Raw genomic sequence first — 26,717 nt, 5'->3', positions numbered from 1 at the left:
ATTCCAAAGACTGACTCGAGGCAGGACCCAAAAGTTGTCCACGGTTCCCCATTCTGATCCTGTTCAACTCTGACCCACAGTTCAGCCCATGCTGAGATACATACAGCTGCCTCTCAGCTGTCCTTGGGAACTGACCTGATTATCTTCTCCCAGAGTTTTCCTGAAGCAGGGATTTGGTCAGCTGTTGGATGTATAGGATTTCCTTGAAGTATCCAGCAGAGTAACAGTGGCTCGAGAAATGAGGTGGAATTTTGTTTGATGCTTGTAGCAGGCTGGGTGCCCCCAGAGCTCAGATTGCTGACAGAGATGTTGCCTGATTCTTGCCTTCCTCCCCCTGGGCGCTGACGGCTCAGGAAAGAGAGATGTTGGGGGAATAGCGCTCTGTCCTCACTCTTGACAAAACACAGAAATTACATTCCCTTCTTGCCGACATAAGTTTAAGTCAGACAAGGGAGCTCAAGGATAAAAGATGGCCAAGAGTGCTTCCTACCTCTTTGCTTCCTCCACAGCTTGGTATTTGTGCCTGTGGGTACTTCGGATTTTTTAAAACTCTAAAATCAGAAGAAAAAAAATGAGTTTTAGGTAGAAGAAACGGTTTTCATAGGTAATGTTTTTGTCTTTATATGAATGCTATTGTAAAATAGAATTTTATATATATATGATATATATAATATATATTATATAATATATTATATATATATATATATATATTTTTTTTTTTTTTTAATGGAGGAAGGGATCCAGGAAGGCACAATACCCAGAGCTATGAAAGTCATAATAAGTCATGACACAGCCCTGGCCGAGGGTTCTAGAAAAACCCCAAGTAGAGGGTGTACTGTTTCACATCACCGGCTCACGTTCCATTCTGTGAGTTGACATAATTGTTCAGTAGGTTATAAAGACCTTTGCTTATATAACACAGCACCACCCACTTAGTGGGCATCGTCCAGAAAACCTGGCGCCCTATGACTTGTAGGATTGACGTTCAATAACAATACAGTCAGCCCTCCGTATCCACGGGTTCCATGTCTGCGATTTCAACCACCTGTGGACCGGATTTGGTTCTGGAGCCATTCCCCTGTGGATACCGAGGGACGACTGTACGCTTTTGGGTGGGAAGGAGTGAAATGAGACCAGGCTCCATCCTGTGCTCAGATTTTCTGCTTTCCGCTGTACCAGTAATACAGAGAGATGTGCTTACGTGAAAACTATCAATTTTCATAAGGACGTCACCTCCCCTTTAGTGTGCACTGGGGGGACTGCCTGTTACAAAGGATGAAAGGTTTACTTTATATTCTGTTACTAAAAAAAGAAAGAAGAAAAAAGACATTTTATTGGTTAAAAGCATAACCTTGCTCAGTTGATCCCTCTTCAGTTATTTCTTGGGGGAACGGATCTTAGAGATGATCACTGTACATTGTGAAGGTCAGAGACAGTCTTAATTCTTTATTCTTTTCATTTTATATCTGCCACCTTGGATTGGATAAACTGCTCATTCATAATCCTTATATATATAAGCTTTGCTTTTGCTAACAGAATATTTTCATACTTTGCCCCAAAGTTTTCGAAACCATTGCCCATTTCTTCTGGTAAATCAGTTTTGGAAAACTTTGATGCAGATGTCCTGTTTTTTTTTTTTTTTTTTAATTTTTTAATTTTTTAATTTTTTAATTTTTTACCAAGCCTTTTTTTTGTGTGTGGTACACGGGCCTCTTACTGCTGTGTCCTCCCCCGCCGCGGAGCACAGGCCCCGGACGCGCAGGCCCAGCGGCTACGGCTCACGGGCCCAGCCGCTCTGCGGCACGCGGGATCCTCCCGGACCGGGGCACGAACCCGCGTGCCTCGCATCGGCAGGCAGACTCTCAACCACTGCGCCACCAGGGAAGCCCCAGATGTCCTGTTTTGATTTTAGAAATTCAATTTGGAAAAGGTTGGGCTGTTGGGATTACTTTAAAGGCTTTTGCTCAAGGGAACAAGGTAATTCTCTTTTCAGAGTCTTTCTCACAAGTTACTTTGATCAGAGCCAGTGTTTCCTGACTCTTCCAAATTTCAGGGTGACTTGCCTCTCAAGAGCAGCCTTAAGTTCATCATGCAGTTTGGGGCCCAGAAAAATTAATGGTGAGAAACTGACATGATGAGTTTCACCTTCCAAGATTCTCTCCACTGAGATTTCCAATTACCCCCTTGTGCCATCTGAAAGGTTAATTTTAAAACTAGTACCATATCTAATTGTGTTAGGTGCATATAACTTCTAAAGGACAAATCTGTATAAATGATTACCCTTGGAGGAAAGCTACGCATAAGCAGATTATCCTGGTTGTTTAAAGTACATCCCTTCCAGCTCTCCTGTGTTACAAAGGTCTTAAGGTTCTGCACTTCTTGTACGATATTATTTGCTCAAAGGATCTTATTGTGTATAGGCACATTTGTTCCAAATGGTGTTACTAGTGATTCATGATCTAGATGAAAACAGTTTAAAGATTTAATATTCTTTTCTCCCTCCTCGTCCTCCACACACCTTGCCCTTATCCCCATCTTTCTACTCACCTTTTCTCTAGGTCCATTCTCTCCGATCTCTCTTCACTGTGTCTTCCCTCTGTGGTCTGTGTTTTTCCATCTTCACCTCCCATCTTTCCTTTCAGGAGTTCCAAAATTCACCTTCCTTCCATTGCCTACTCTTTAGGAGTACCAGGCTCAAGTGGAAGAAATGAGGTTAATGATGAATCAGTTGGAAGAGGACCTGGTTTCGGCCAGAAGACGGAGTGATCTCTATGAATCGGAGCTCAGAGAGTCTCGGCTGGCTGCCGAAGAGTTCAAGCGGAAAGCAACAGAATGTCAGCATAAATTGATGAAGGTAGCCAGCTCCCTGCCGGGGAGGGTGTTTTGGGAGTAGAATCATGGATGATCTTAGCAATAATAAAGGGAATCCTAGCTTCACGAGTGTACGTTTGGGAAATAATGGGGTGCCCTGCAAAGCCTCCTGGTCTTGGTTAGAGAAGATACTTAATTTTTTTTTTATCATCATCCTCATTATTTTGGCCACAGAGACCAAGAAAGCCTGTAGTGTTGTCTTATAAGACTTTTAGGTTCTTGAGATTTTCCAATATGTTGTATCTTTTAAATTACAGGTTAAAGATCAAGGGAAGCCTGAAGTGGGAGAATATGCCAAACTGGAGAAGGTATTTTCAATTATTGGTATCGTGATTTCGGGTAGACAGCCTCTTAAATGTTGCTCTCCGTGGCCTGTCACTGGTTAAGAATACACTTGCGATGAATAGAGAACTGTCTTCTGGGTTTATTTTGATCGTCAGTCTCTGGATGACCATGTTTAGCTTCAGCTATGTTTCTAAAAGGGATAGAAGACACCTCATATTTTTTGGTCAGGCCCGCTCACAGTAACACACAAACCCAGACACTCAGTAAGACACATGGGAAAATTCTTACTGTTTTAGGGTACCGGCGACTTTGTTTCTCTTTTTTTGCCATCTGTATGTGTGTTGCTGGTTCTAGAGAAATAGTCCACGTGGAGGTTTGCACTGAGACATTCAAAGGTTTCTCTGATAGGCTACTGTTCTTCCTCTCCATCAGTAGGTACTGGAAAACAAAACAAAGAGACCCCAACAGAAACCTCAAGAAAATAGGACTGCAGTAAATGTAGCAAGACCTTAATGCCAATTTGCCTTTTTTGCTTTATTTCCTGGGATTTTAATCACAGATCAATGCTGAGCAGCAGCTCAAAATTCAGGAGCTCCAAGAGAAGCTGGAAAAGGTAAGCCTGAGGTGATGTTTTGGGGAACTTACTCCCATTTCCACATACTTCTTGCTTTGTCCTGGAGCACAGGAGATCAAAGAAGGAGAATTAGTCACCCAGCACCAAGGAAAATGAAGGGAGAGTGAGTTATTACCTGAAAATACAAGAGTTCTGAATATACTTTCTCCTTTTGAGACATGTCAAGCAGTGTTTGTTTAAAAAACAAACAAAAAAACCCACGAAGCTCTGTGAGACTCTCAAGTCAAAGCTCTAATTGTACTACAGCAGAACCCAAGAGGCTGTCTCGTCTCCCTTCAGGGGACCGGGTCCCCATCTTGCATGGGAGAAGCCTATGTTGTTCACGACCCAGACAGCTTTCAATCAGAGACTGTCGGCAGTCTTCCTGTGCATTGGGAACCTGGAGGGACCAGTAGTCCTCAGGTGATTGGGGATGGGATGTGGGTTTGGTTTATGGCATTGGGCACAAATGTGTGTGCACAGGGCCCTTCCTTTAGGTGAACACGGGAAATGCTAAAGAAAGGGCCAGGAGGAATGTGGCCTTTCATGTCAAGAACGTTTGTGAATGTGTTTAAGAGTTCCTTTTTTTTTTTTTTTTAAGATGTTGGGGGTAGGAGTTTAGTAATTTATTTATTTATTTGTGCTGTGTTGGGTCTTCGTTTCCTTGCGAGGGCTTTCTCTAGTTGTGGCAAGTGGGGGCCACTCTTCATTGCGGTGCGCGGGCCTCTCGCTATCGCGGCCTCTCTTGTTGCGGAGCACAGGCTCCAGACGCTCAGGCTCAGTAGTTGTGGCTCACGGGCCTAGTTGCTCCGCGGCATGTGGGATCGTCCCAGACCAGGGCTCGAACCCGTGTCCCCTGCATTAGCAGGCAGATTCCCAAGCACTGCGCCACCAGGGAAGCCCCAAGAGTTCCTTCTTTTTGTGTTATTAAAAACATATAACGGGCTTCCCTGGTGGCGCAGTGGTTGAGGGTCCGCCTGCCGTTGCAGGGGACACGGGTTCGTGCCCCGGTCCGGGAGGATCCCACGTGCTGCGGAGCGGCTGGGCCCGTGAGCCATGGCCGCTGCGCCTGCGCTTCCGGAGCCTGTGCTCCGCAACGGGAGAGGCCACAGCAGTGAGAGGCCCGCGTACCGCAAAAAAAAAAAAAAAAAAAAGAATGAAAAAACATATAACATTAAATTGTGTTATTAAAAACATACTACATTTACTGTCTTGTTTTGTGTCCAGTTCCTTAGTGTCAGATATATTCACATTGTGAGATAGATCTTGAGAACTTTGTTATCTCACAAAACTTAAGCTCTCTACCTGCCAAATGCTAATCTCCCAACCCCCACCCTTCGTAACCACCTTTCTTCTTCCTCCCTCCCTCCTTCCTTCCTTCCTTCCTTCCCTCCTCTCTCTCTCTCTCTCTCTCTCTCTCTCTCTCTCTCTCTCTCTCTCCACCCCCCTCCTTCCTTTTCATTCTATTTATTTTATTGAAGTGTAGTTGACTTACAGTGTCGTGTTACTTTCTGCTGTACAGCAAAGTGACTCAGTTATACATATATATATATTCTTTTCCATTATGTTTTCTCACAGGATATTGAATATAGTTCCCTGTGCTATACAGTAGGTCCTTGTTTATCCATCCTATATATCATAGTTTGCATCTGCTAATCTACTTTGCGTGTGTGATTTTGACTGCTTTAGGTACTTCCTGTGGATGGAATCATGCAGTATTTGTCCTTTTGTGACTGGCTCATTTTGCTCAGCACAATATCTTTGAGGTTCATCCACGTGACAGCATGTGACAGGATCACCTTTTCAGAGGCTGAATAGTATTCCATGGCCTGGATATTCCACATTTTCTGCATCCATTCATCTGTCCCCTTCCTACTTATTCTTGAGCTCACTACTGAAAGCCTTTCAGCTAGAAATTTGTGTGAGGATTCATATCTCCTAGAACTCTGCTCTCCAGTAGAAGTGGGAAGCAACCCACACATGTCAGCCTTAGATGTAATTTTAAGTTTTCTAGTAGCCACATTAAAAAAGGGAAAATCCTCTGAATGATATAGTTTCCTTAATCCATTATATACAAAATATTGCAGCATGTAGTGATATTAAAACATGTACACTGGGCTTCCCTGGTGGTGCAGTGGTTGAGAGTCCGCCTGCCAACGCAGGGGACATGGGTTCGTGCCCCGGTCCGGGAAAATCCCACATGCTGCGAAGCGGCTGGGCCCGTGAGCCATGGCCGCTGAGCCTGCGCGTCCGGAGCCTGTGCTCTGCAACGGGAGAGGCCACAACAGTGAGAGGCCCGCATACCGCAAAAAAAAAAAAAAAAAAAGTACACTGCTTCAGTTTTTAAATGAATTAAACTTAAGTAAAATTTAGAATTAATTTCCCAGTCACAGCAACCATGTTTCAAGTGCTCACCGGGCACATGTGGGGAGCAGCTCCCACGTTGGACAGTGCTGGTCTCGAAGTGGGAGTTCCCTTGCCGTTTTCACGTTTTAAAACTGTAAAGCAAATGAGTGAAGTTGTTGGTTTCTTACACTCAGATCTTTACTGTGATGCTGGAAGAGCTGCAGTACAGTTAAGACCCAAATAAAAATTAACTTCAAAAGGGTTCGCTGTTTTTTCTTTAAACATGAATTTGCGAGTCACCATGAACAGTGTGGTGGTTATGCCCTTTGATAGGTATTTATTTGAGAAAAAAAAGTTTATAGTTTTTATCTTGTTTTCTTGTAAAAGTAGTACAGATTCCCCTTAGGAAAATCAGCAAATGAGATGATTAAATAGGGAGACAATTAACCTGGGCAGATGAACCCGAGACCTTTTTGTTTGCATTTATTATGTTATATTGAATCTAAGATGCTAATGATTGTCCGATACCCCATTATCTTCTGTACCCCAAGAAAGAAAAAAACCATCAATTTTAATCGTAGATGCATTCCAAATTCAGTGATGTTAAAAAGAAAAATATAAGTGCACCTTAGGACAGACGAAACACAGAATAAAATGAAACGTTTATATGTTTTGAAAAATGGATAAAAATATCCATTCAGTGTGACCCGATTTTTTTTCCTGTTTAGGAGATGGTCCCCATCTTTTTCCATGGATAAATTGGGCCATCTCTCCCCCGTTCCTTCTCCTTTCAGGCCGTGAAAGCCAGCACAGAGGCCACCGAGCTGCTGCAGAACATTCGCCAGGCGAAGGAGCGGGCCGAGCGCGAGCTGGAGAAGCTGCACAACCGCGAGGACTCTTCCGAAGGCATCAAGAAGAAGCTGGTGGAAGCCGAGGTGAGCAGGGGACCTCCAGCTCCCGGCTCCCGAGGTGTCCGGCCTCCGGCTGTGCAGGGGAAGAAACCTCGGGACCACCCTCTCTCTGCTCCTGTTCATCCAAACCGCTGTCCCATCCGCCAATCCCTTTGAAACCCGAGAGGTTTGGGACCATTTTCCCCAAAGGGGAGAAGGATTTGTCACAGCAGCTCTGAGTAGAAAGATGTTTTGGTGAAACCTTTCCTTCCTATTGGTTTTCCTCTGACCCGTTCGCCCGTGTGGGAGGATTCACGTTTATGTAGATGAACTGTGATGCCATCCCTGAGGGTTCCCTTTTCTTCCCTCGGTACCCTTGCTTTTCCTCACCTTCTCCCCAACGGTGTTAATTATATATTAATTTTCGGGGCTTCAGCTGTGACCTGTGTGTGTTGATAACTCCCAGATCTACATTTTTGGGCCTCTTCTCTCTGTCCAATTCTTTGTTGTTGTTGTTGTTGAAACCAATTATATAATTATACAGGAAACACACGAGTGTTTTCTCATTGTGAAAAACATAGAACTGAAGAATATAGAATAAAAAGGGACGTTTCCCCTTTGCCGCCCTTCACCTCCCCTGACGCCTGGGTGGTGGGTCCATGGAACGGATGTGTCATAGTTGATTTAACCACCCTCCTGTCCTGGGCCTTCTGCTTCTTCATCGCAGTGCTGGCGTTGAAGCTACTTGCCTACGTCTCTTTGGGGCCAGCCTCACCCACGATCCAGGAAGTATTTCCCACTGCTCCCCTGACATCTTGACTGGGTGTCTGAACAGTGCCTCCGATCTAGAATGAACTCAGTATCTTCCCCGACAAGCTGGGTTGCCTTCTCAGTCTTCCTCACACCGGTCAGGGCCCCCATTCATCCATCTGGTCACCCCAGGCTTGACACCTTGACATCATCTGCTGCTTCTCCCTGGGCCCTGGAAATAAACCCACACTGTCTCCACCATCCACCCTCTGCTGGCCATTTCTGCAGACCTCCCCACAGTGTAGGCCCTCTTCCTCTTAGCTGGTGAATGTAGTAATTTCTCGGCTTTCTGCTTCCAGGCTCACCTTCCTCCCATCTAGCTCAAACGGGGTCAGACTCGTGGACCTCAGACTTCAGGCTCATCAGCACCCCGTGCCCCATGCCAGACCTTTCAGGGCTTCCCTACATCTTAGGTGCATGAGACTCTCAGCCCTTTGCCCCACACATGCCCCCCTTTCCCGTTTTCTCCAGCTCCTCCGCTATTACACCTCTTGCAGTAGCCCCTCTACGCTCCACCTGGGGCCTACGCTGGCTCTCGGCCACCTCCGCACTGCTGCTGCTGCACCTTTTTTTTCGGTACGCGGGCCTCTCACCGCTGTGGCCTTTCCCGTCGTGGAGCACAGGCTCCGGACGTGCAGGCTCAGTGGCCATGGCTCACGGGCCCAGCTGCCCCGCGGCACGTGGGATCCTCCTGGACCGGGGCACGAACCTGCGCCCCCTGCATCGGCAGGCGGACTCTCAACCACTGCGCCACCGGGGAAGCCCTGTTGTGCCTTTTTTTGAAAGGCCTTCCCCACTCCCCTCCGGCCCTCTCCCCTCCAGCCTCCCACATCCCGACCCTCTCCACAGCATCCACATCCCCTCACCTGCTCAGTTCAAAGCCCTCCCTCTGGCCTGCACCCTCCCACAGCCCTCTGTACCTGTTTGCTTCACGACCCTGGCCCTCTTAACCCATATCGTGTTTATTTGTGTTTATCTTACCTCTTCCAAGGGCAGGCATTCTGTCAGCTTCCTCTCGGTATTTTCCACGATGCCTAGTGTGATACTTGGCAGATAGTAGGTGCTTGGTAAATATTTGAATGAATGAATGCACTCTTGTAACCTGCACAAGCAAGTACTCCTCGGATCACAGAACTGTGTTTTCCTCACCGTGGCTTCGGGTGCCTGAGACTTTTCTTCCCGCATCGAGCGTACGCTTCCCGAGGGCCCCCTCCCTCGGCGCAGGCGTCGTGCCCGTAGCGGTTACCCCATTAAAACTCTCTGATTGATTCACGATCTACAGGAACGCCGCCACTCTCTGGAGAACAAGGTAAAGAGGCTAGAGACCATGGAGCGTAGAGAAAACAGACTGAAGGATGACATCCAGACAAAGTCCCAACAGATCCAGCAGATGGCTGATAAAATTCTGGTGAGCAGGAACCAAAGTTGACAAGTTCAAAGATAACAGGTTAGAGGTTGTAGAGGGAAGGGGGTCAACAGAAGAACCAACCACCGTCGCAGGGGAGGTTATCGCCAGGCAGGTGAATTAAGAGGAAGTGGTTTTAGCAGACGCCACGTCAGAGACTAGCCGAATAACCACAGGCTGGACATTTCAGCAATGGTAACAGATCCATCAGTATGATTTTTTTTGCTCTGTTTGCTACTGCCTGACTTTTAAAAACGCGAACGTGCACACGCTGTCATTTCCGATACGTTTTTACAGGAGCATTTACGTACTCCTATCAGTAGAGTTTTGTATGGCCATTAAAGTTGCAAATGCCCGTTTGAAAAAGGTGTAGGGATTCAGGGCTTTAAGACCGACACCCAGATTCTTGGTTTTGCAGAGGAAAGAAATTAGTCACACAGATTTTTTCGGAGTAGCATTTGTCATAGATACGTGTTCACCCACTCACTTTCTCTGCTCCAGTTGGTGCTTAATATTATTATTATTTTCACTTTCCTTAGAGGTAGCAGATCGTTTTTTAGGTTTGTAACCACGTTGATTTTGTTTTCGGCTCTGACGACCAAATTAACTTAATCAAGGAAGGCTTGGGTGGTGCTTGCCGACGTGTCAAAGTTTTGCTCTTGCCAGGGTGAAAGGCAGGTGAACCTTTAAAGGACTCTTCTTGGATTTCAGTCCCCAAACCAAGAATTTGATGCCACTTTGGGGAGCCTGTTTGTAGCCCTTTCCTCCCTGCCCCGAGGACTGACTCTGGAGTAGTCGGGCATTCTTCTGCACCAGAAAGAGACAAGGTGGTGAGCGGGGTGCTTTCCACCTCCCTCTCTCTGTCTTCTCCCTCTGCGTCACTTCTGGGAAACGAGTCACCAGCAACTATATGAACTCAAGAATGACCGACTTATAGGCCTATATACTTAATACCAAAAAAAAAGAAAGAAAACCCAACCCTTCAAAACGTTACATTTCTGTTTGTCTATATTCATGAGTCGTGTGGGCACTCTTGAACACACAGGTGAAAAGAGAAACCGGTTAAATTGTTTTGCTCTGACACACAGTCTTTATAGATAATGTCTACACACAAAGGCAAATGTGATTGTCAGTCTATCCTTTCTGTTCTCTTGTTCCGTCATCCAAGTATCTCTTGGCGATTGTCAAATGTGTGAATTTTACTGTGAGTCAAATGAATTCCCACTGAGATTCCACCACTGCTACCCCCTTGCTTGGTGCAAACGACGTGGTTAAGTCTTGTGGTTGCAAAGTGTTTCTCTGTTTAATGGTGATGTGTTCATTCATTCATTCAACAAATATTTAATGAGCTTCTACTATGTGCCAGGCACTGTTCTAGGAGCTGGGAATAGAGCAGCAAACAGTACTGTTTGCATAACAGGACTGAAGAATCTGATCCAACACATGTAGAGAAGATAACGTTTTAAAAAATGACAACAACAACAAAAAATGCCAAACTGTCAAGAAGTCAGGTTTTAGAATGTCTGCTTTTCCAAGGTTCACTTGCCAATTAAAATGTGGGAGTGTAGAGTTCTGCATTCCTGGATTATATGTTGTAAACTCCCATGCATAAGTAGACCGGAAATTTGGTCTTAAGGTTGTCAGTCTCAGGTATCTGAGTTTTTGACCTGTTTTCAGATTGATTTCCATTCCTGTGCTATCTTAGGAGGACTGAAACTAAGACAAGACGATTATCAAGTGATTTCTAAAATAAAGAAAAAGTAGGCAGATTTCTTTTTCCAAGTGTATCTTGCCACCTGTCCGAGTACCTTTGTGGTTGTGACTTCATTTATCGGAAGGTGCCTTTTGCTCAAGAACCTGGTGCTTAGGTTGTGAAGTATCTGGGATATGGGCAAAGAGGGGTCCTTAGTACTGTTACATAGCGATGATGCTTGGAAACACATCCCAACTATCATTTGCATTAAAATATTTGCTATTCTGATAAGAACTTTCAAAACAGCTAATTGGGGTTCTCATTATAGCAGAGTCTTTTGCTTTAATAAAAGACCTCATTGTCAGGGACCCTTTAATATACATAAAGCCCTTAAAGTATGTTTTTATTACTAAAAATCCTGTTTACATTCAACTTTTCAAGATAACATCTGTTAGCTTGCAGTAGATCTTGTGCACCTGGTCTTAACATTGAATACTTTACTGGCCCCCAAAGCAAAGTCAAATGCTTGCAGACTTTAGAATTTCAAAAGCTTAATCAGTAACATTTCATGTGTGTGTGAATCTAAAATTATTCTTTTCTCCATTTTATGGGCATATCCTGTATAATTTCCTCGTTCTTCAAAATTCTCATAATTATTTCCATTTCAAAGGAAAATTTCAAGATAGTGTGAAGAGATGAAAACTTGGAGTAATGACTTTTGATATTAGTAATTAACTAATGGGTCCAGATTCATAAGAATTAATGTAAACGCAGATAGCTTCATTTAGAGAATGTTTTGGTGAGTTGAATGCTGCCTTTTATACGATCAGTTTATAATACGTTGGCAAATGAATTGGTATAATTTCCAAATGAATTACAATTTTGTTTGAAAGCAGAAATCTTGATAAGAGAATGAAGAGGACATTACATTTGAGCTATTTATATTACTCCACGTTCTCTTCCTATCTTCAATGTATGTGTACACGTTTATGTCATTTTTAGTGAATTTTATGTTCTGCCTTGTTCCCATTAGCAGTATATCATGTAAACTTCATATAAACATGATATCATGAACACCTCCAGATATTCACATGCTCCATATTACCAGTCAGTTAAAATAATCATTCAAAACTGAAAGTGTTTGAATTGTTATATTAGTTTTCCTTCTTAGCTAGGGTTCCTGAGCAATCATTTTGTTAATGAGGAAAATACAAAAATTTATTTTATCGTCATAATAAATTAACTTAAAACTTAAATTGACATTACTTTCCTCATTTAAGGCCGTCACGACAGTGGTCAGGGGCTTTGTGCTGTACTGAATTTTCAAGTTGTTTTGCCTCGTCACTCTCACTTCTCTAGGCAGAGATGAAGAGCTGCCTTTGTTTGACCTGTCGCACTGACAGATTTCTGGTCCCAGCCCACCAGCCATGTGTTTATGTGTGTGAATACTCGGAGCTGGAAAACCCAGGGCCAGGGCTTGGTGGTGGTTTCCTCTCCCAAGAGCCTTAAGGGCTAGTCACGAAGAAACAGATGCCTGTTGCCTTTGGTGCCTGTGCCAAAGTGGTGTCTCCTGTGAACGTCTAACATGCATCGGCTCTGTCCTTCCCTCACACACCTGACCGTCTGTTCTTTTGTGTCCAGGAACTGGAGGAGAAGCACCGAGAAGCCCAGGTCTCAGCCCAGCACCTGGAGGTGCACCTGAAACAGAAAGAACAGCACTACGAGGAAAAAATTAAAGTAAAGACACTTTACAGTCTTCCCTGCCCTTCCTCCTATAGCACCATGTAGCTCCTTTCTCTTCCCAGGCACGTCGGGCCACTTCTTGCTAGAACAGAGGACTCTCCGTGGTAAATGCTGTCCTCAGGCCCTGGTGGGAGGTCTTGGGGTGTTATCCTTGGGGCGGATTGGATATCAGAAGTTCAAAAATAGTTTATTGTTTAAGAAAATTTGATCATCATGTGTCTCAATTCCATCTTTAAAATGTTTTTTGATCCACTGTCACTGAGTCCATGATAATTTAGATTTAGAGAGATTCACCATCTCCTTGCTTTTAATTTCCTTCTTGCATCTTAGACCTGGAATTCTTTTCCTTTTTTTATAAAGTATATCCTTGAGGACTTTCTTTAGTGAAGGTCTGCTGGTGCCAGGCTCTCTGTTTTGTGTGTCTGAAAATGTCTCTATTTCATCCTTGTTCTCGAAAGATGTTTTGACTGGGGATAGAATTCTAGGTTGGCAGTTATTTCTTTTAATACTTTTTGAAGACATTATTCCATTGACGTTTGGTTTTTATTATTGCAGTTGACGGTCAGCTGTCAGTCTAACAGTTGCTTTCTTTAAAAGCAGTCTTTCTTTTTTCTTTTAAAACTTTGTTTTAATTTTCTGAAGTTTTACTGTGATGTGTCTAGATGTGGAGTTATTTTTATTTATCCTCCTTGAGATATACTGGACTTTGGAATATATGTATATATTTTAAAAAATTAATTCTGTAAAATTATTGGTTGTTATATCTCAAGTATTGTCTCTTCCCCTTCTCTCTTTAATTCCCTTATGAGAATTTGATTAGACATGTGTTAGATTACCACCAATCTATCTTTTTTTTTGTATTTTCCATTTCCTTGTCTTTTGGTGCTACATTCTGGTTAAGCTCTAACTGATTTTCCAGTGTACTAATCCTTACCTGTCTAATTTGCTGTTAAACCCATCCATTGAGGTATTTTAAAATTAATTAATTAATTAATTTTTGGCTGTGTTGGGTCTTTGTTGCTGCGCATGGGCTTCTCTCAAGTTGTGGCGAGGGGGCTTCTCATTGCAGTGGCTTCTGTTGTTGTGGAGCACAGGCTCTAGGCACACGGGCTTCAGTAGTTGTGGCTCGCAGGCTCTAGAGTGCAGGCTCAGTAGTTGTGGCGCACGGGCTTAGTTGCTCCGTGACATGTGAGATCTTGCCAGACCAGGGCCCGAACCCGTGTCTCCTGCATTGGCAGGTGGATTCTTAACCATTGTGCCACCAGGGAAGTCCCCATCCATTGAGTTTTAAATTTCAGTTATTGTATCTATTTGTTTCTTGACATTCTGTTTGGTTCTTCCCCAAGTTTACTAGATTATTTAAGTCAATAACTTTCTATTTGCTGCATTGATTTGAAGCTTATCTTCTGCTTCTTTAAACGCATCAGCATAGTTGTTTTATGATCTGTATCTGATGATTCCGGTATCTGAAGGTCTGTTTCTACTCTGTTGTTTCTCTTGGCTCTTTTCCATGATGTCTCTCTTTTTCGTGTGCCTGGTCAGCTGCTCGTTTTCCTTGGAAAATTAATAATGAGAATTCTTTGAGGCCTTGAATGAAAATGTGTGCCCACCTTGTGGGTGGCTCTGGGCTTTGACTTCTTTGTCTTCTTACCCTTTGAGGCAATTAAAAATGAAGCTCAAGTTTATCTGGTTCAGCAAATGCCTCAAGTTCAAAATAGCTGGGTTTTTGCTTTCACTTAGATTTTAGTCTGTAATTTCTTACTCTCTTGCCAACGTTCAGGTGCTTTTGGGAAAATGTTTTCCATATTCTATCTAGCATTTTAAATCATTGTTCATAGAAGAACTGGCCTAAATAGTCCAGCCTATCATATAAAATAATAAATTCAATTATTATTTTGCTTACTGAAATTATTATTTCAATTCAGTTATTATTAATAAGTTCAGTGATCAGAAATGACTGCCAGCCTATCTATTTCCTTTTGAAATCACATCACATTTTCATTATGATTTTGACTGAGCCTTTAACTAATTCTTACGTTCTTGAGAATCAGACATTGTTCATTACCATCTCAAATATTGTCTCTTTCCCTTCCAAGTCAGACAGTGAAGGAGGCTTTTAATTTTTGTGACGATCATGTTATTGATTTGGTTGGTATTCTCAAAGAGTTGGCTGTTCCTTTTCTGGAGAACCACACATGTACGTGCTCAGATGGCATCTTCACCGTCACTACCCTGACACTTTCTTTCTTTTACCCCTCGTGCTACTTTTGGTTATTTTTCATTGAAAGAAATACCAGGAAAATAACCCAGAAGGGACCACACTGTGTTTTAGTGTGACCCTCTACTCTAGTGCATTTACCTACCAATCCTTTTTGGTGTCCAGACTTTTTTTTTTTTTTTTTAAATATTTATTTATTTATTTATTTTGGCTGCCCTGGGTGTTAGTTGCGGCACGCAGGATCTTCCTTGCAGTATGTGGGCTTCTTAGTTGCGGCATGCATGTGGGATCTAGTTCCCCAACCAGGGATTGAACCCGGGCCCCCTGCATTGGGAGCACGGAGTCTTACCCACTGGACCACCAGGGAAGTCCTGGTGTCCAGACTTTTATCCTTGAGATAAACTGACTTTCAGAAAATTATGAGAATGTATACAGTAGTCCACTGGTATCTTTGCATGATGAAAATAACCTTTGCAAGTTCATTCTGTAATTTGGGTCAGTATATTGACTTTTCTGTCAAAATGCCATGTTCTATCGATACCTTCAATTGATATAAATGTCTACAGTGGAATCTCTCATTTCAAACAAATTCCTTGCTTCCCTCCCATTCATCTTCTTGTTCATCCTCCTGTCAGTTTAACCCACTGAAAGCCGGGATGTGTACATCCATGAGAAAGGCTTGTTCCTTGTGGCTCCCACTTACCTATGTTGGTATCCACCACTGCCAAAGTGGAGGTCTTAGTTTGAGCAGAGTCATCCTGAAAATGTGCTTCATTGCTTTAGCACTGCATAAAAAAAGGGCATTCCTGGTCTAGACATTAAGTGGTCTCTGCTACCTTCTAGATGGCAAGCACTTGGCTTTATAGATCCTAGAGAATGTTAGGGAGAGATCTGTTTTCTTCTGTCTTCCCTCCTGGCATCTTTATGAAACCATTTCTTTTTAGTCTGCCCTGCTTTGTGTTCCTGTTCTGTCCCCTGTGAGGCCATTTTGGTAATAATTGTGATCATACCCCAGATTCTGTCCTTTTTTGTTCATAATTTTAGAATCGTGCCCTGACGTCCAGGAGAGCAGGCCACTTACCCTCTTGAGGTTCGTCCCTTCTCCCATGACCCCGTCCTCCACCTCTTATTCTTCTCTGCCAACTCTCACTCTCTTTTTTTCATCAGTCAGTTCTAGTTTAAAGTCCTCTTTGAAATCTGTTCTTTCCTTTCTTTATCATGTGGACCCCCTCCCTGTTCATTGGCTCTTTTCAGGGACTGTGTCCCCATGAGCTACGAAGGACCCACCACAATAGATAATGTGGGAAAGGCAGATTTCAGTTCCCATCTGTGACCCCAATTCTTTGGGCTTTCTTCCCAGTATCAGATGCAGTCGCCATCATTCAGAGAACCACAGTGATGAGAAACACAGGGTCGTGGTCAAAGGCTTGGCAAGTTATGATGTTGCCTTCCTTTTCTCCTCTCTTTTTCGCCAGTTGTTCTGGCAGCTGGTGGGGCTGTGTGTGTCCCTCACAGAACATTAGATCAAGCTGGTGGATGGTGACACCATTACTGTTTTATTTTTTCCTCTTGGGAACAGTAGGTGCTTACAGTGGCATTCTCAGCACTGAGAACACATGACTTCTCTTCCCCTGGGAAAGATTTCTCTTTCCAGTGACTTTTTATTTTCACCCCAGCTGGATCAGAGGAAAGAACGGAGGAAAGAGGCTTTTTTTTTTTTTTTCCCCTTTCCTTTATGCTGTCTCTTCAGTCTGTTGACTCCCCACCTACTTTATCGGTGGGCAGAATCCACTCGTCCCTGGCTGTTTCTGAACGTCAGCCTTGGTCACAAAGACTTCCTCGGTCTTCAGCTTTCCATCCCTCCACACACAGCCTGGAGATAACGAGATTAATTTTGTACAAATTAAGAGCAAGCAGTGTTCTGAAAACTACTGGCGCATTGACTGCGATAACAGTGCCCCTAGGTAATAGCTGCAAATCGTAAGATCTCTAGAGAGATCTTTTTTTTTCCCTCTCATTCTGGAGTCTACCTCCCCTTTGGCTGTACCTCTCAGGTCATTTTGGCTGCTGATTTAAAAATAAGTTCTTAGTTCACGTCCTCTGGTTACTTGCCATTTGATGGTCATACTTCTGAACCTCATCCTGGCTGATAGACAGACCCCCGCTCCCTCGCGCTGCCCCGGAGTTGGGGCAGCGTGGCTTCTTCACTGCTTTTCCCCTCCTTCCCTGTGTTTCTCCAGTGCCTCTGGTTAGTCTGCCAGACACTAACTTCTCCTTTTGTTTTTCCTCAGGTGTTGGACAATCAGATAAAGAAAGACCTAGCCGACAAGGAGACTTTGGAGAATCTGATGCAGAGACACGAAGAGGAGGCCCACGAGAAGGGCAAGATTCTCAGCGAGCAGAAAGCGGTAGGTAGACAGAATCACAAAGCCGGTTTCCAAGGGAGGGTGTGTGAACCACGCCAGGAGTCCCCCACCAGAGAAGAGTCCATTTGGTCTGTTTTATCCCGTGGAGTCTGCTGCTAGCAGAAAGTTCTCTCTGCAACCCCTTCTCGTAAAAGCAGCGGCAGTGGTGGCTCGGGGTGGCCAGTTTTGCCCTTCACACCCTTCTTTAAGAACTCACGCTGACCTGCGTCAACTAGAACCCTGTCTTTCAACACACCAACCCCCCGCCACCTCCCCGACGAAGTGCCCGGTGGCCTGTGGCCTCCCTTAGGCATCTCGTTTCCTTTCAAATCTGTGTAGGCAGATGTTTCAGAAACTTGCAGCTTAAGAGTTTCCCCTGTTGTGCTTGTTAATCTACTTATTATCTCAGACCCTACCGAGACTTTTCACAACAGAATCTCTAAAGGAAGGTCCTGGGAAGTAATATTTTTAACCAGCACCCCGCGCCCCACCCCTGCCCCTTTCCTGCCCTGGCCAATTCTTATGCTTCATTAAGTTGGGTAAGCTTTGATGCAGAGAATCTAGGACAGTAGGGGCTGGGTGAGAAGGAATCACCCAGAGAATGACAAGCTCGTGGGTGATGAGAAATAGGAACTTGCAGATGCAAGTTTAGAGGCTGTGGCAGGCTCAGGGTGCATGTGGACAACACAGGGATTTCACGAGGCCTGTCAACTCACGGAATGCCAGGTTCCTCAAGAGGTCCTCCCGCGTGTGCTTACTGCAGGCCCCTTAGCTAGTGAGGGGACATGCAGTCTCCGTTTGATAAAACAAATGAGTGCCATCGTTGGAGCAGTGAGATCTACGCTCCTCAGGGTACAGGCTAGTTGGGTCTCTGGTCCGATGGCCTGCCTTTCAGATGACACTTTTCCTCACTTACGTGGCCCACTTCCCTCTCATTCCGGTGTTACCGTCTGTGTGTGAGGTTCCAAAGATACCCCGTGTTTCAGATGATCAACGCCATGGATTCCAAGATCAGATCCCTGGAACAGAGGATAGTGGAATTGTCGGAAGCCAATAAACTTGCGGCAAACAGCAGTCTCTTTACCCAGAGGAACATGTAAGTGTTCCGATTCTAACTGTGTGCTTGATTCCGCTTTGGTCTTCTCTCCTGGGCACAAACTCTGTTCTTCTGTCGGCGGAGCAGGAGTGGATTTAACGACTCCTGTGGTGGGGCCCAGCCTCCGTGTACTTACGTCATTTTGCCCTCTCTGAAGTGGTCTCACTCTACCGGCCCTCTCTATTGAGCTGCGTTTTCTTACATGCTTCAAGTTACCATCCCATCACAGAGTGTTTTGCTCTCTCTAATGAGGTAATTTACAGTTTGCTTCTGGAGACCTCGTTCCCCAGACTTTCCTCCTGCAATCAGCCAGAGGTGATCTCGGGTGTGCCCAACTGGGCCATCCCTTTTGCTGTTGTGAAGTTGGGCCCTTGGGGGTGAGTTTTGGGGTTTGGCAAGGACTCTCCTGTGTTCCGGGAGCACTTTGATCTTAATCTTTTCCCCCAAAGAATTACAATCTCCTTAAGAGATCTTAAACGTTCCCATCTTAGTTTAAACCAGCTTGGTAGACCGCTGTCCGATCTTTGAGTCATTCCAGCTTCTGAGCGGCCTGGTGAAGAGGTGAGCAAGGTCAACAGAGAAGTAGAAGGAGTAGCATTCTTTCTCCTCACCACCCTCTCTTCCCCAGGGCCTGTCTTAGTGAGTTGTCAGGGTGCTCCTGTACTCTCAGGAGGCCCTTTCGGCTCTCCTCTACAAACTGGAAAAACAAAAAGGTCTACCAAAGGAGTGAAATGATAGTATCTCTTGCATCCCCCTTGACCATACTGAATCCCATTGACGAGGGACTCTGAGCGATGGGGACTAAACGGGCCCCAGGTCCCCATGCTGGGGCCATGCACACGAGGCCGGGTCAGGGCGGCGCTAACCTGGGAACGAGTGTGGTCCACTTGCTCAGATGCACCTCTCGCTCCGCTTCTGCCCGTCCTTCTGCGGGGACATGCTCACCTCTAACGAGACTGTGATTTTGCTTGGCTCTTCCCACCACCCCCACCAGGAAGGCCCAGGAAGAAATGATTTCAGAACTCAGGCAGCAGAAGTTTTACCTGGAGACACAGGCTGGGAAACTGGAGGCCCAGAACCGGAAGCTGGAGGAGCAGCTGGAAAAAATCAGCCACCAAGACCACAGCGACAAGAATCGTCTGCTGGAGCTGGAGACCAGGCTGAGGGAGGTGAGAATGAGGGGTGATCTCCTGAGGCTATTTGTTGGAGGACCCAGGGGCCCCCAATCATCCAAGTGTCAAGCACAAATCAGTACTTACATGAGAGCCATTGTGTGTGGTGGTGAAGAGTGCAGACAGGGCCATGGGGGTCTGCATTAGAATTCCACTTCCCCTTTTTAGGAGTTTGGTAACCTCGGGTCGGGCAGGCTACCCTACCGCCTCTGTGCTTGAGTTTCCTCATCTGTAAAACGGCCATGAAAACGTATCTCCGTCATGGGGTCACGTGAGGATGACGTAAATTGGTGCATCTTCAAATGGGGGCAAAGTGATTCCTCCTGTATCCTGATTCATCGAGGGTCGCATGATTGTGTCCATGCACGGAGTTCAGCACATAGTATGGCTTAATGACAGTGACAGAGCGCCCCCCCACCCCACCCCGCCGCCCCATGACAGTGGGAGACTAAAAGAGAAATCTAAACTCTAGGTTTGTCTGATGGAAGGTGATTTGCTTCAGAGGTATTGGGTTGGCCAAAAAGTTCGTCTGGGTTTTTACATAAGATGGAAAAACCCGAATGAACTTTTTGGCCAACCCAATATAAGGACACTGGGAAGAACAGCCAGGTTTGGGGAGGGAAATACCACACATTTGGTTGTGGACCTTTTGAGGTTGACTGAAGCTGTGACTTGACATGGCTCACTGTGTATTTATCAAATGCCTGCTGTGTGCTAATTAGTAGCCAGATAGACCGTGGTGACAAGACAGACCCATCCCTGATCTCGGGGGCTGTCAGCCTAGCAGGTGGGTTTAGCTGGCACTGGCAGAGGCAAGACCGGAGTTCAGGAGGGTGGTCCTTGGAAGTGGGACATCCCGGCTGGGCGTAGAGACACTGGGCTCAAATATTTGTGATGGAATTCTTCAAAGCGGAGATGATCTCTCTTAAGGCAAAGACCATTAAGCAGACAGTCTTTAGTTAAGGACCAAACCTTGAATTCTGACGCTTAGGAATGTCTTCATTTGTACTGGAGTATTAAAATGAGGCCACTTCTCCCAAGGGCAGGAGTTGTCAAGGTGTGGACCCCTCTCTGTTAGGACCACATGGCCTGTGTGTTGAAATGCAGATTCCTGGGCGGCTGCCTCCCTCAGCTTTTTGAATGGAATCGGGGTGGGGTGGGGGTGAGGAACAGGGATTTGCATTTTTAACCAGTGCCCTGGGTGATGCTTATGCTTCCGGAGTTTGAGGGCCATTGTTCTAGGTTATCCAGAAGCCTTAGGTGGCGGTTTTACTTTTCTAATCCAGGCGATAGTTTTACTCTTCAGTAAGTTTAACCACACTTCCCCGTAGTGTCAGCCTTAGGAGTGTGAGTGTAAATAACTCGGATGGATTTCTCTGAGCGTGGGAACGCTGGCTGGCTGTCTTTTGCTTTCCCTTCCCACAGATGTCTCTCTTGTGTGTCTGCCCTGCAGCTGTAGCTCCTCTGGGCATTAACCTGCTCCAGGGAAGGCGTGGTGCTTTGCTCTCCAGTCAGTATAGCCAGCCCCACAGGGGCGGTGGGAGAAATTTAGGATGCTTCCTGAGGGGCTCAGGGCTGTATATGCTCCAGGGGAGTCTGGAGTTTAGCTTTATTTATTTTAAAATTTTTGCTGGGGTATAGTTGATTTACAACGTTATGTTAGTTTCAGGCGTACAGCAAAGTGAATCAGTTACACGTATACATATATCCACTCTTTTTTAGATTCTTTTCCCATATAGGCCATTACAGAGTATTGAGTAGAGTTCCCTGTGCTCTATAGTAGGTCCTTATTAGTTATCTATTTTATGTGTAGTAGTGTGTATATGTCAGTCCCAAATCTCCCAATTTATCTCTCTCCTCCTTTCCCCCTCCCCGGTAACCATAAGTTTGTTTTCTACATCTGTGAGTCTATTTCTGTTTTGTAAATAAGTTCATTTGTACCATTCTTTTTAGATTCCACATATAAGTGATATCATATGATATTTGTCTTTCTCTGACTTACTTCACTAGTATGACAATCTCTAGGTCTATCCATGTTGCTGAAAATGACATTATTTTGTTCCTTTTTGTGGCTGAGTAATATTCCGTTGTATATATGTACCACATCTTCTTTATCCAGTCCTTTGTCGATGGGCATTTAGGTTGCTTCCATGTCCTGGCTATTGTAAATAGTGCCGCAATGAATATTGGGGTGCATGTGTCTTTCTGAATTATGGTTTTCTCCAGGTATATGCCCAGGAGTGGGATTGCTGGATCACATGGTAGCTCTATTTTTAGTTTTTTGTTTTTTGTGTGTGTGGTACACAGGCCTCTCACTGTTGTGGCCTCTCCCATTGCGGAGCACAGGCTCCGGATGCGCAGGCTCAGCGGCCATGGCTCACGGGCCCAGCTGCTCCATGGCATGTGGGATCCTCCCGGACCGGGGCACGAACCCGTGTCCCCTGCATTAGCAGGCGGACTCTCAACCACTGCGCCACCCGGGAAGCCCTATTTTTAGTTTTTTAAGGAACCTCCATACTGTTCTCCATAGTGGCTGCACCAATTTACATTCCCACCAGCAGTGCAGGAGGGTTCCCTTTTCTCCACACCCTCCCCAGCAGTTATTGTTTGTAGATTTTTTGATGGTGGCCATTCTCACCCGTATGAGGTGATACCTCACTGCAGTTTTTTTTTTTTTTTTTTTTTTTTTTTGCGCGGTACGTGGGCCTCTCACTGCTGTGGCCTTTCTCGTTGCAGAGCACAGGCTCCAGATGTGCAGGCCCAGCGGCCATAGCTCATGGGCCTAGCCGCTCCGCGGCACGTGGGATCCTCCCGGACCGGGGGCACGAACCCGTGTCCCCTGCATCGGCAGGCGGACTCCCAACCACTGCGCCACCAGGGAAGCCCCTCACTGTAGTTTGATTTGCATTTCTCTAATAATTAGCCATGTTGAGCATCTTTTCATGTGCTTTTTGGCCATCTTTGGAGAAATGTCTCTTTAGATCTTCTGCCCATTGTTTGATTGGGTTGATTGTTTTTTTGATGTTGAGCTGCATGAGCTGTTTGTATATTTTGGAGATTAGTCCCTTGTCAGTCACTTTGTTTGCACATATTTTCTCCTGGAGTTTAGCTTTAAATCTAGCCAGGCGGTCCACCTTCTCTTTGCCACCTGCTGCCATTGAGATTGAGGGTAGAGGCCTCAGCCTCGGGTTTGACCCACCTGCAAGGGTCCTGGGCGCCCTTCCCCCCAGCCTGTGGGTGCAGTGTTAGCAGTTTTCCAGCAGCGTGTGTGGCGCAGGGCCCCTGGGTTCTCCCTGCATCGGACAGCATTCTGCTCCCCAACTTCCTCCTGAAGTGTGACAGTGATGTCACCGGCCTCTCATGGTTTTGCCAAGTGGCCTTGGGAGATTTCAGGCATGCTAGCAGAGTCGCAGCCTCCTCCGACTGCTGGCCTTTTAATAAGACCAACAGTAAGTAGTTAACCCTGCCACTTTTTAGCTGTGTGCCGTCTTCTCAGTTCCTGAATCTCTCAGGGCCGCAGTTTGCTTGTCTGTAAAATAGAGGTCATAGTCATACCATCCTTGTTGGGTTGTTAGGAAGATGAAATGGGTGAAGACAGTGCCTGGCACGCTGTACATGGGTACTGCACCTGCTGCTGTCACATCATCGTTGTCGCCACCGCCGCAGCCATTGTCCTCCTCGTCATCCTCACTAGAGAGAGATCATAGCCTTGGCTTTGGCTGCCGTGGACTTGTTAAGGGCTCCCAGATCCAGCCGACCCGCCCAGACCTGTCTCTTGAGTTTCTGACCTGTTGTCCCAGTAGACACTGGACACCTCCACTCAGATGTCTCCCTTGCAGCTCACGTTCAACGTGTCAAGAGTGAATTTCTTACCCTTCTCCTCAGATTGGCCCTTCCTCTCCTGTCCCCTGTCGTGGCCAGTGGTCTCACTGTCTGTGTAATTCAGATGCCCAGCAACGTAGGTGTCACATTTGCCTCCTCTCTGTCCTTTGTTCTCTGTCCCACTCTGAGTTAACCACTACATCCTGTCAGTTCTCTAGGCTGAATCTTTTAAAGTCTTTCTCCTCTTCATGCCTATGGCCTTTGGGACTTGGGTGTCACCTTTTCCAGGGAGCCTTCTCCATCCCCTTGGAGCTGGATGGGATGTCTCCTTTGGGTCCCCATGGCCTTTCATGTTTAGCTTGTACACTTTCGCTTTCAGTGGGCTCTCCAAGGGCAGCAAGCATCTCTTATTTGCTTGGCATCCCCATGTCTGACACAGGGTCTGGTCCCTAGGACAGCTTGTCAGTGTTGGTGATGTCAGCAGATGTGCCAGGGTCTCCCACATCTCCATGCCTTGGATGTCTTGCTTCCTCTGCTTGGTATTTTCTTTCCCTTCTTAGCTGCTTGTTTGGCTCCTGGATTCTTCAACACGGAGATCCCCAGTCACCTCCCCTACCCCTCTGCTGTGTTCCCATCACATCCCTGCATCTCCTGACCATTGCACTCGACCACAATGTATGGCAATGGTTGGTTTTTATTTTTCTCCCCAACTTGAAGGCAGAGAGTGTTTTTCATCTCCGTATTTCCTTTTACACAGAATTTACCAAGTAAATTTTATTTTTTCTATTTTTTATGTTAATAGTGAGTACCTTTAATACTTATTTATTTATTCATTATTTATTTATTTATTTTGGCTGCGCCGGGTCTTAGTTGCAGCATGCGGGATCTTTACTTGCAGCATTCGGACTTCTTAGTTGTGGCATATGGATTCTTAGTTGCGGCATGCATGTGAGATCTAGTTCCCCGACCAGGGATTCAAACCCAGGCTCCCTGTATTGGGAGCGTGGAGTCTTACCCACTGGACCACCAGGGAAGTCCTAAGTAAATTTTTCTTGAATGGACGAAAGGTTGAGTAGATAGATGGATAGATGGGCAGATGGAGGGAAGAATGATTAGTACACAATATGACCTTCATTTGGGTTACCTAATCAAAACAAATCAGAGCAGAAATATTTAAAATAAGTAGAATTCAGTCTGTTGTTCCACTTGTACTCCCATTCTAAAGGTGTCCTTGTTACTAATACAATGTTATTTATATCTGTTTACTTTTAAACGTTTTTCTAATAAGAACAACCATCATCATTTTCATAGGGCATTCTTGCTGTGTGGTTTTTTTTTTTAGAAGCTTTCCCAAGCATTCGAATATATGAAAGGAAGGGATGGTTTGTATTGATAATATACATTGTATATACTCTTATGTGTTCTCACTCCTGTTGATTTTTGAGACTTATCGAAGTCAGAGCTGTTTTATTGCATTTTTTTTCCTTCTCGGTTGAGTGCTGAGAATTTGATTCCATGACCAAATTTAAGATGCAGATTGCACGGCAGGTTGCGTCTTGGCTTTCTCTTCAGTTAAGGTCAACAAGCATCTCTCTCTCTGTCTCAGGTCAGTCTAGAGCATGAAGAGCAGAAACTGGAGCTCAAGCGTCAGCTCACGGAGCTGCAGCTCTCTCTGCAGGAGCGCGAGTCTCAGCTGACAGCCCTGCAGGCAGCCCGGGCAGCTCTGGAGAGCCAGCTCCGCCAGGCAAAGACAGAGCTGGAAGAGACAACAGCGGAAGCAGAAGAAGAGATCCAGGCGCTCACGGTAGGATGAGTGTAGAGCTGAGAATATTTGCTCACCCTCAGAAATGCCAAGAGAGAAAAAATAAACCAGAGAGATGCTTAATGGGAAGAAAATTGGCTTATGTAGGCTGCTTCCTCTTTGGAATTCGTAAACTAGATCAACTGGGCAATATCTGAGCTTTCCTAAGGATCTTTCCTCCTTTATTTATGCATTTCCCTCTTTTTAAAATAATCATCACTATATTTTAAACTTTAGCTTAACCAAAGTCTGTTTACTTGGGTCTCCTACTTTAGTTTTCAATAAACATTAAAAAAATAATAATCTTATATCTTACAGTAGTCTTTCTACCATATTTTTGTTTTTGTTTTGGTTAATCTCATTTGTGTTCCTTTTTTTTTTTTCAAGCTGTAGATCCTGTTTTGAGTCTTTATAGTATGCATTTGGTAGGTTCTGGATGGAAATGATTCTAATGAATGAGAGATTGTTTCTCTAAAAGGGACCTGGCTTCCCTGCTTTTTCTGAGAGACTGGTTTGCTCACATGAAGAGTGTTCTCAGGAGGTATATTGTTGGTGGGCGGCCCCTGGATTTAGACCTTAGTTCTTTCTGCAAGTCTCAAAATGTGACTTTGTTGGCCAATCTCCCACAGTTGATCCTTCTCACATGGACTGACCCAGGCTAACAAAACTGACAGAATTTTACATGTAAAAGTGCCAATTTACCAGCTTTACAGAGGGAAATACAACCGCCAAGTTGACCAGGATAATGTTCACATTCTTCCCCTTCAGAGAAATCTACTTATAAATCCCATTTCTCTTGGAAGGCTGCTTGGTGGACCCGGATTCTGGGCATAGAGAGCTGAATGAGTTTAATGGCTGGTATCAACCAAGTGCATACATTTCTAATGGTAACATACTGTACTTGCCAAGCGGACGGGCACACTCATGCCTGCTGGTCAGGGTGCCCGCTTCTGTGGGCAGGGCACAATGCAGCTGATGTTCAGAGTCTTTTTCAATAAGGTACCAAATGGGTATCTTATTCATTCTGATTCATTTTGGATCCTGTCCCCATCTCCATCAGCAAACACCTCTAAACATCTCTTAGGTTAGGGTTACTTCTGCAGATGATCACGCACTTCTGTTGCTTATGATTTACCCTGTTTAAAACTAATACGTGTGTGTATGTATATATACATACACACACACACACACATATATATATATATATATTTTTTTTTTTTTTTAAACTAATTTCCTTCTTAGAAGTTATCTACCACTGTTGGGCGTTTGGGGACCAAATTGAGAACGTGATCTGAGAGTGCCAGGGTCTTTGTGGACCAGCCCAGGATACAGGGCCTTCCAGGATTCTGGGGACACAGAGTAGCTCCTTTGTAGAAGGTGCTTGTGCATCGTCGATTTTCCAGGACTTATGCCAAGTTCAGATATTGGTTGCAACCTTAGTTTCCAGTGTTTTCTCTATGAAAACACTCATTAAAGGATGCCATGTGCCCCCAGTATTTGGTTTGGAGAAAATAGTGTCTCTTTGTTTATATTCTGCCCTGTTTCAA

General features: G+C 45.1%; 1 protein-coding gene across 8 annotated transcripts in view; it reads left to right on the top strand.

Annotated features, from left to right (window-relative positions):
* The window catches only part of CIT (citron rho-interacting serine/threonine kinase), a 173,994-nt gene that overhangs the window by 95,691 nt on the left and 51,586 nt on the right, over nt 1–26,717 (top strand). For 5 of the 8 annotated variants that reach the window (XM_032654113.1, XM_032654110.1, XM_032654109.1 and 2 more), the window contains exons 14-23: nt 2,684–2,854; nt 3,129–3,179; nt 3,716–3,769; nt 6,910–7,050; nt 9,098–9,223; nt 12,555–12,650; nt 17,166–17,282; nt 18,266–18,375; nt 19,370–19,544; nt 24,976–25,173. In XM_032654113.1, the coding sequence (XP_032510004.1) occupies nt 2,684–2,854; nt 3,129–3,179; nt 3,716–3,769; nt 6,910–7,050; nt 9,098–9,223; nt 12,555–12,650; nt 17,166–17,282; nt 18,266–18,375; nt 19,370–19,544; nt 24,976–25,173 (1,239 nt within the window). The remainder of the gene's footprint in view (nt 1–2,683; nt 2,855–3,128; nt 3,180–3,715; nt 3,770–6,909; nt 7,051–9,097; nt 9,224–12,554; nt 12,651–17,165; nt 17,283–18,265; nt 18,376–19,369; nt 19,545–24,975; nt 25,174–26,717) is intronic. The other 3 variants (XM_032654115.1, XM_032654114.1, XM_032654111.1) reach the window with 1 other exon arrangement.

The sequence above is a fragment of the Phocoena sinus genome, chromosome 14 (assembly GCF_008692025.1).
Source record: "Phocoena sinus isolate mPhoSin1 chromosome 14, mPhoSin1.pri, whole genome shotgun sequence".
Taxonomy (NCBI): Eukaryota; Metazoa; Chordata; class Mammalia; order Artiodactyla; family Phocoenidae; genus Phocoena; species Phocoena sinus.
Note: the sequence above shows the minus strand (reverse complement) of the source record. Positions and strands in the feature narration are given on the sequence as shown.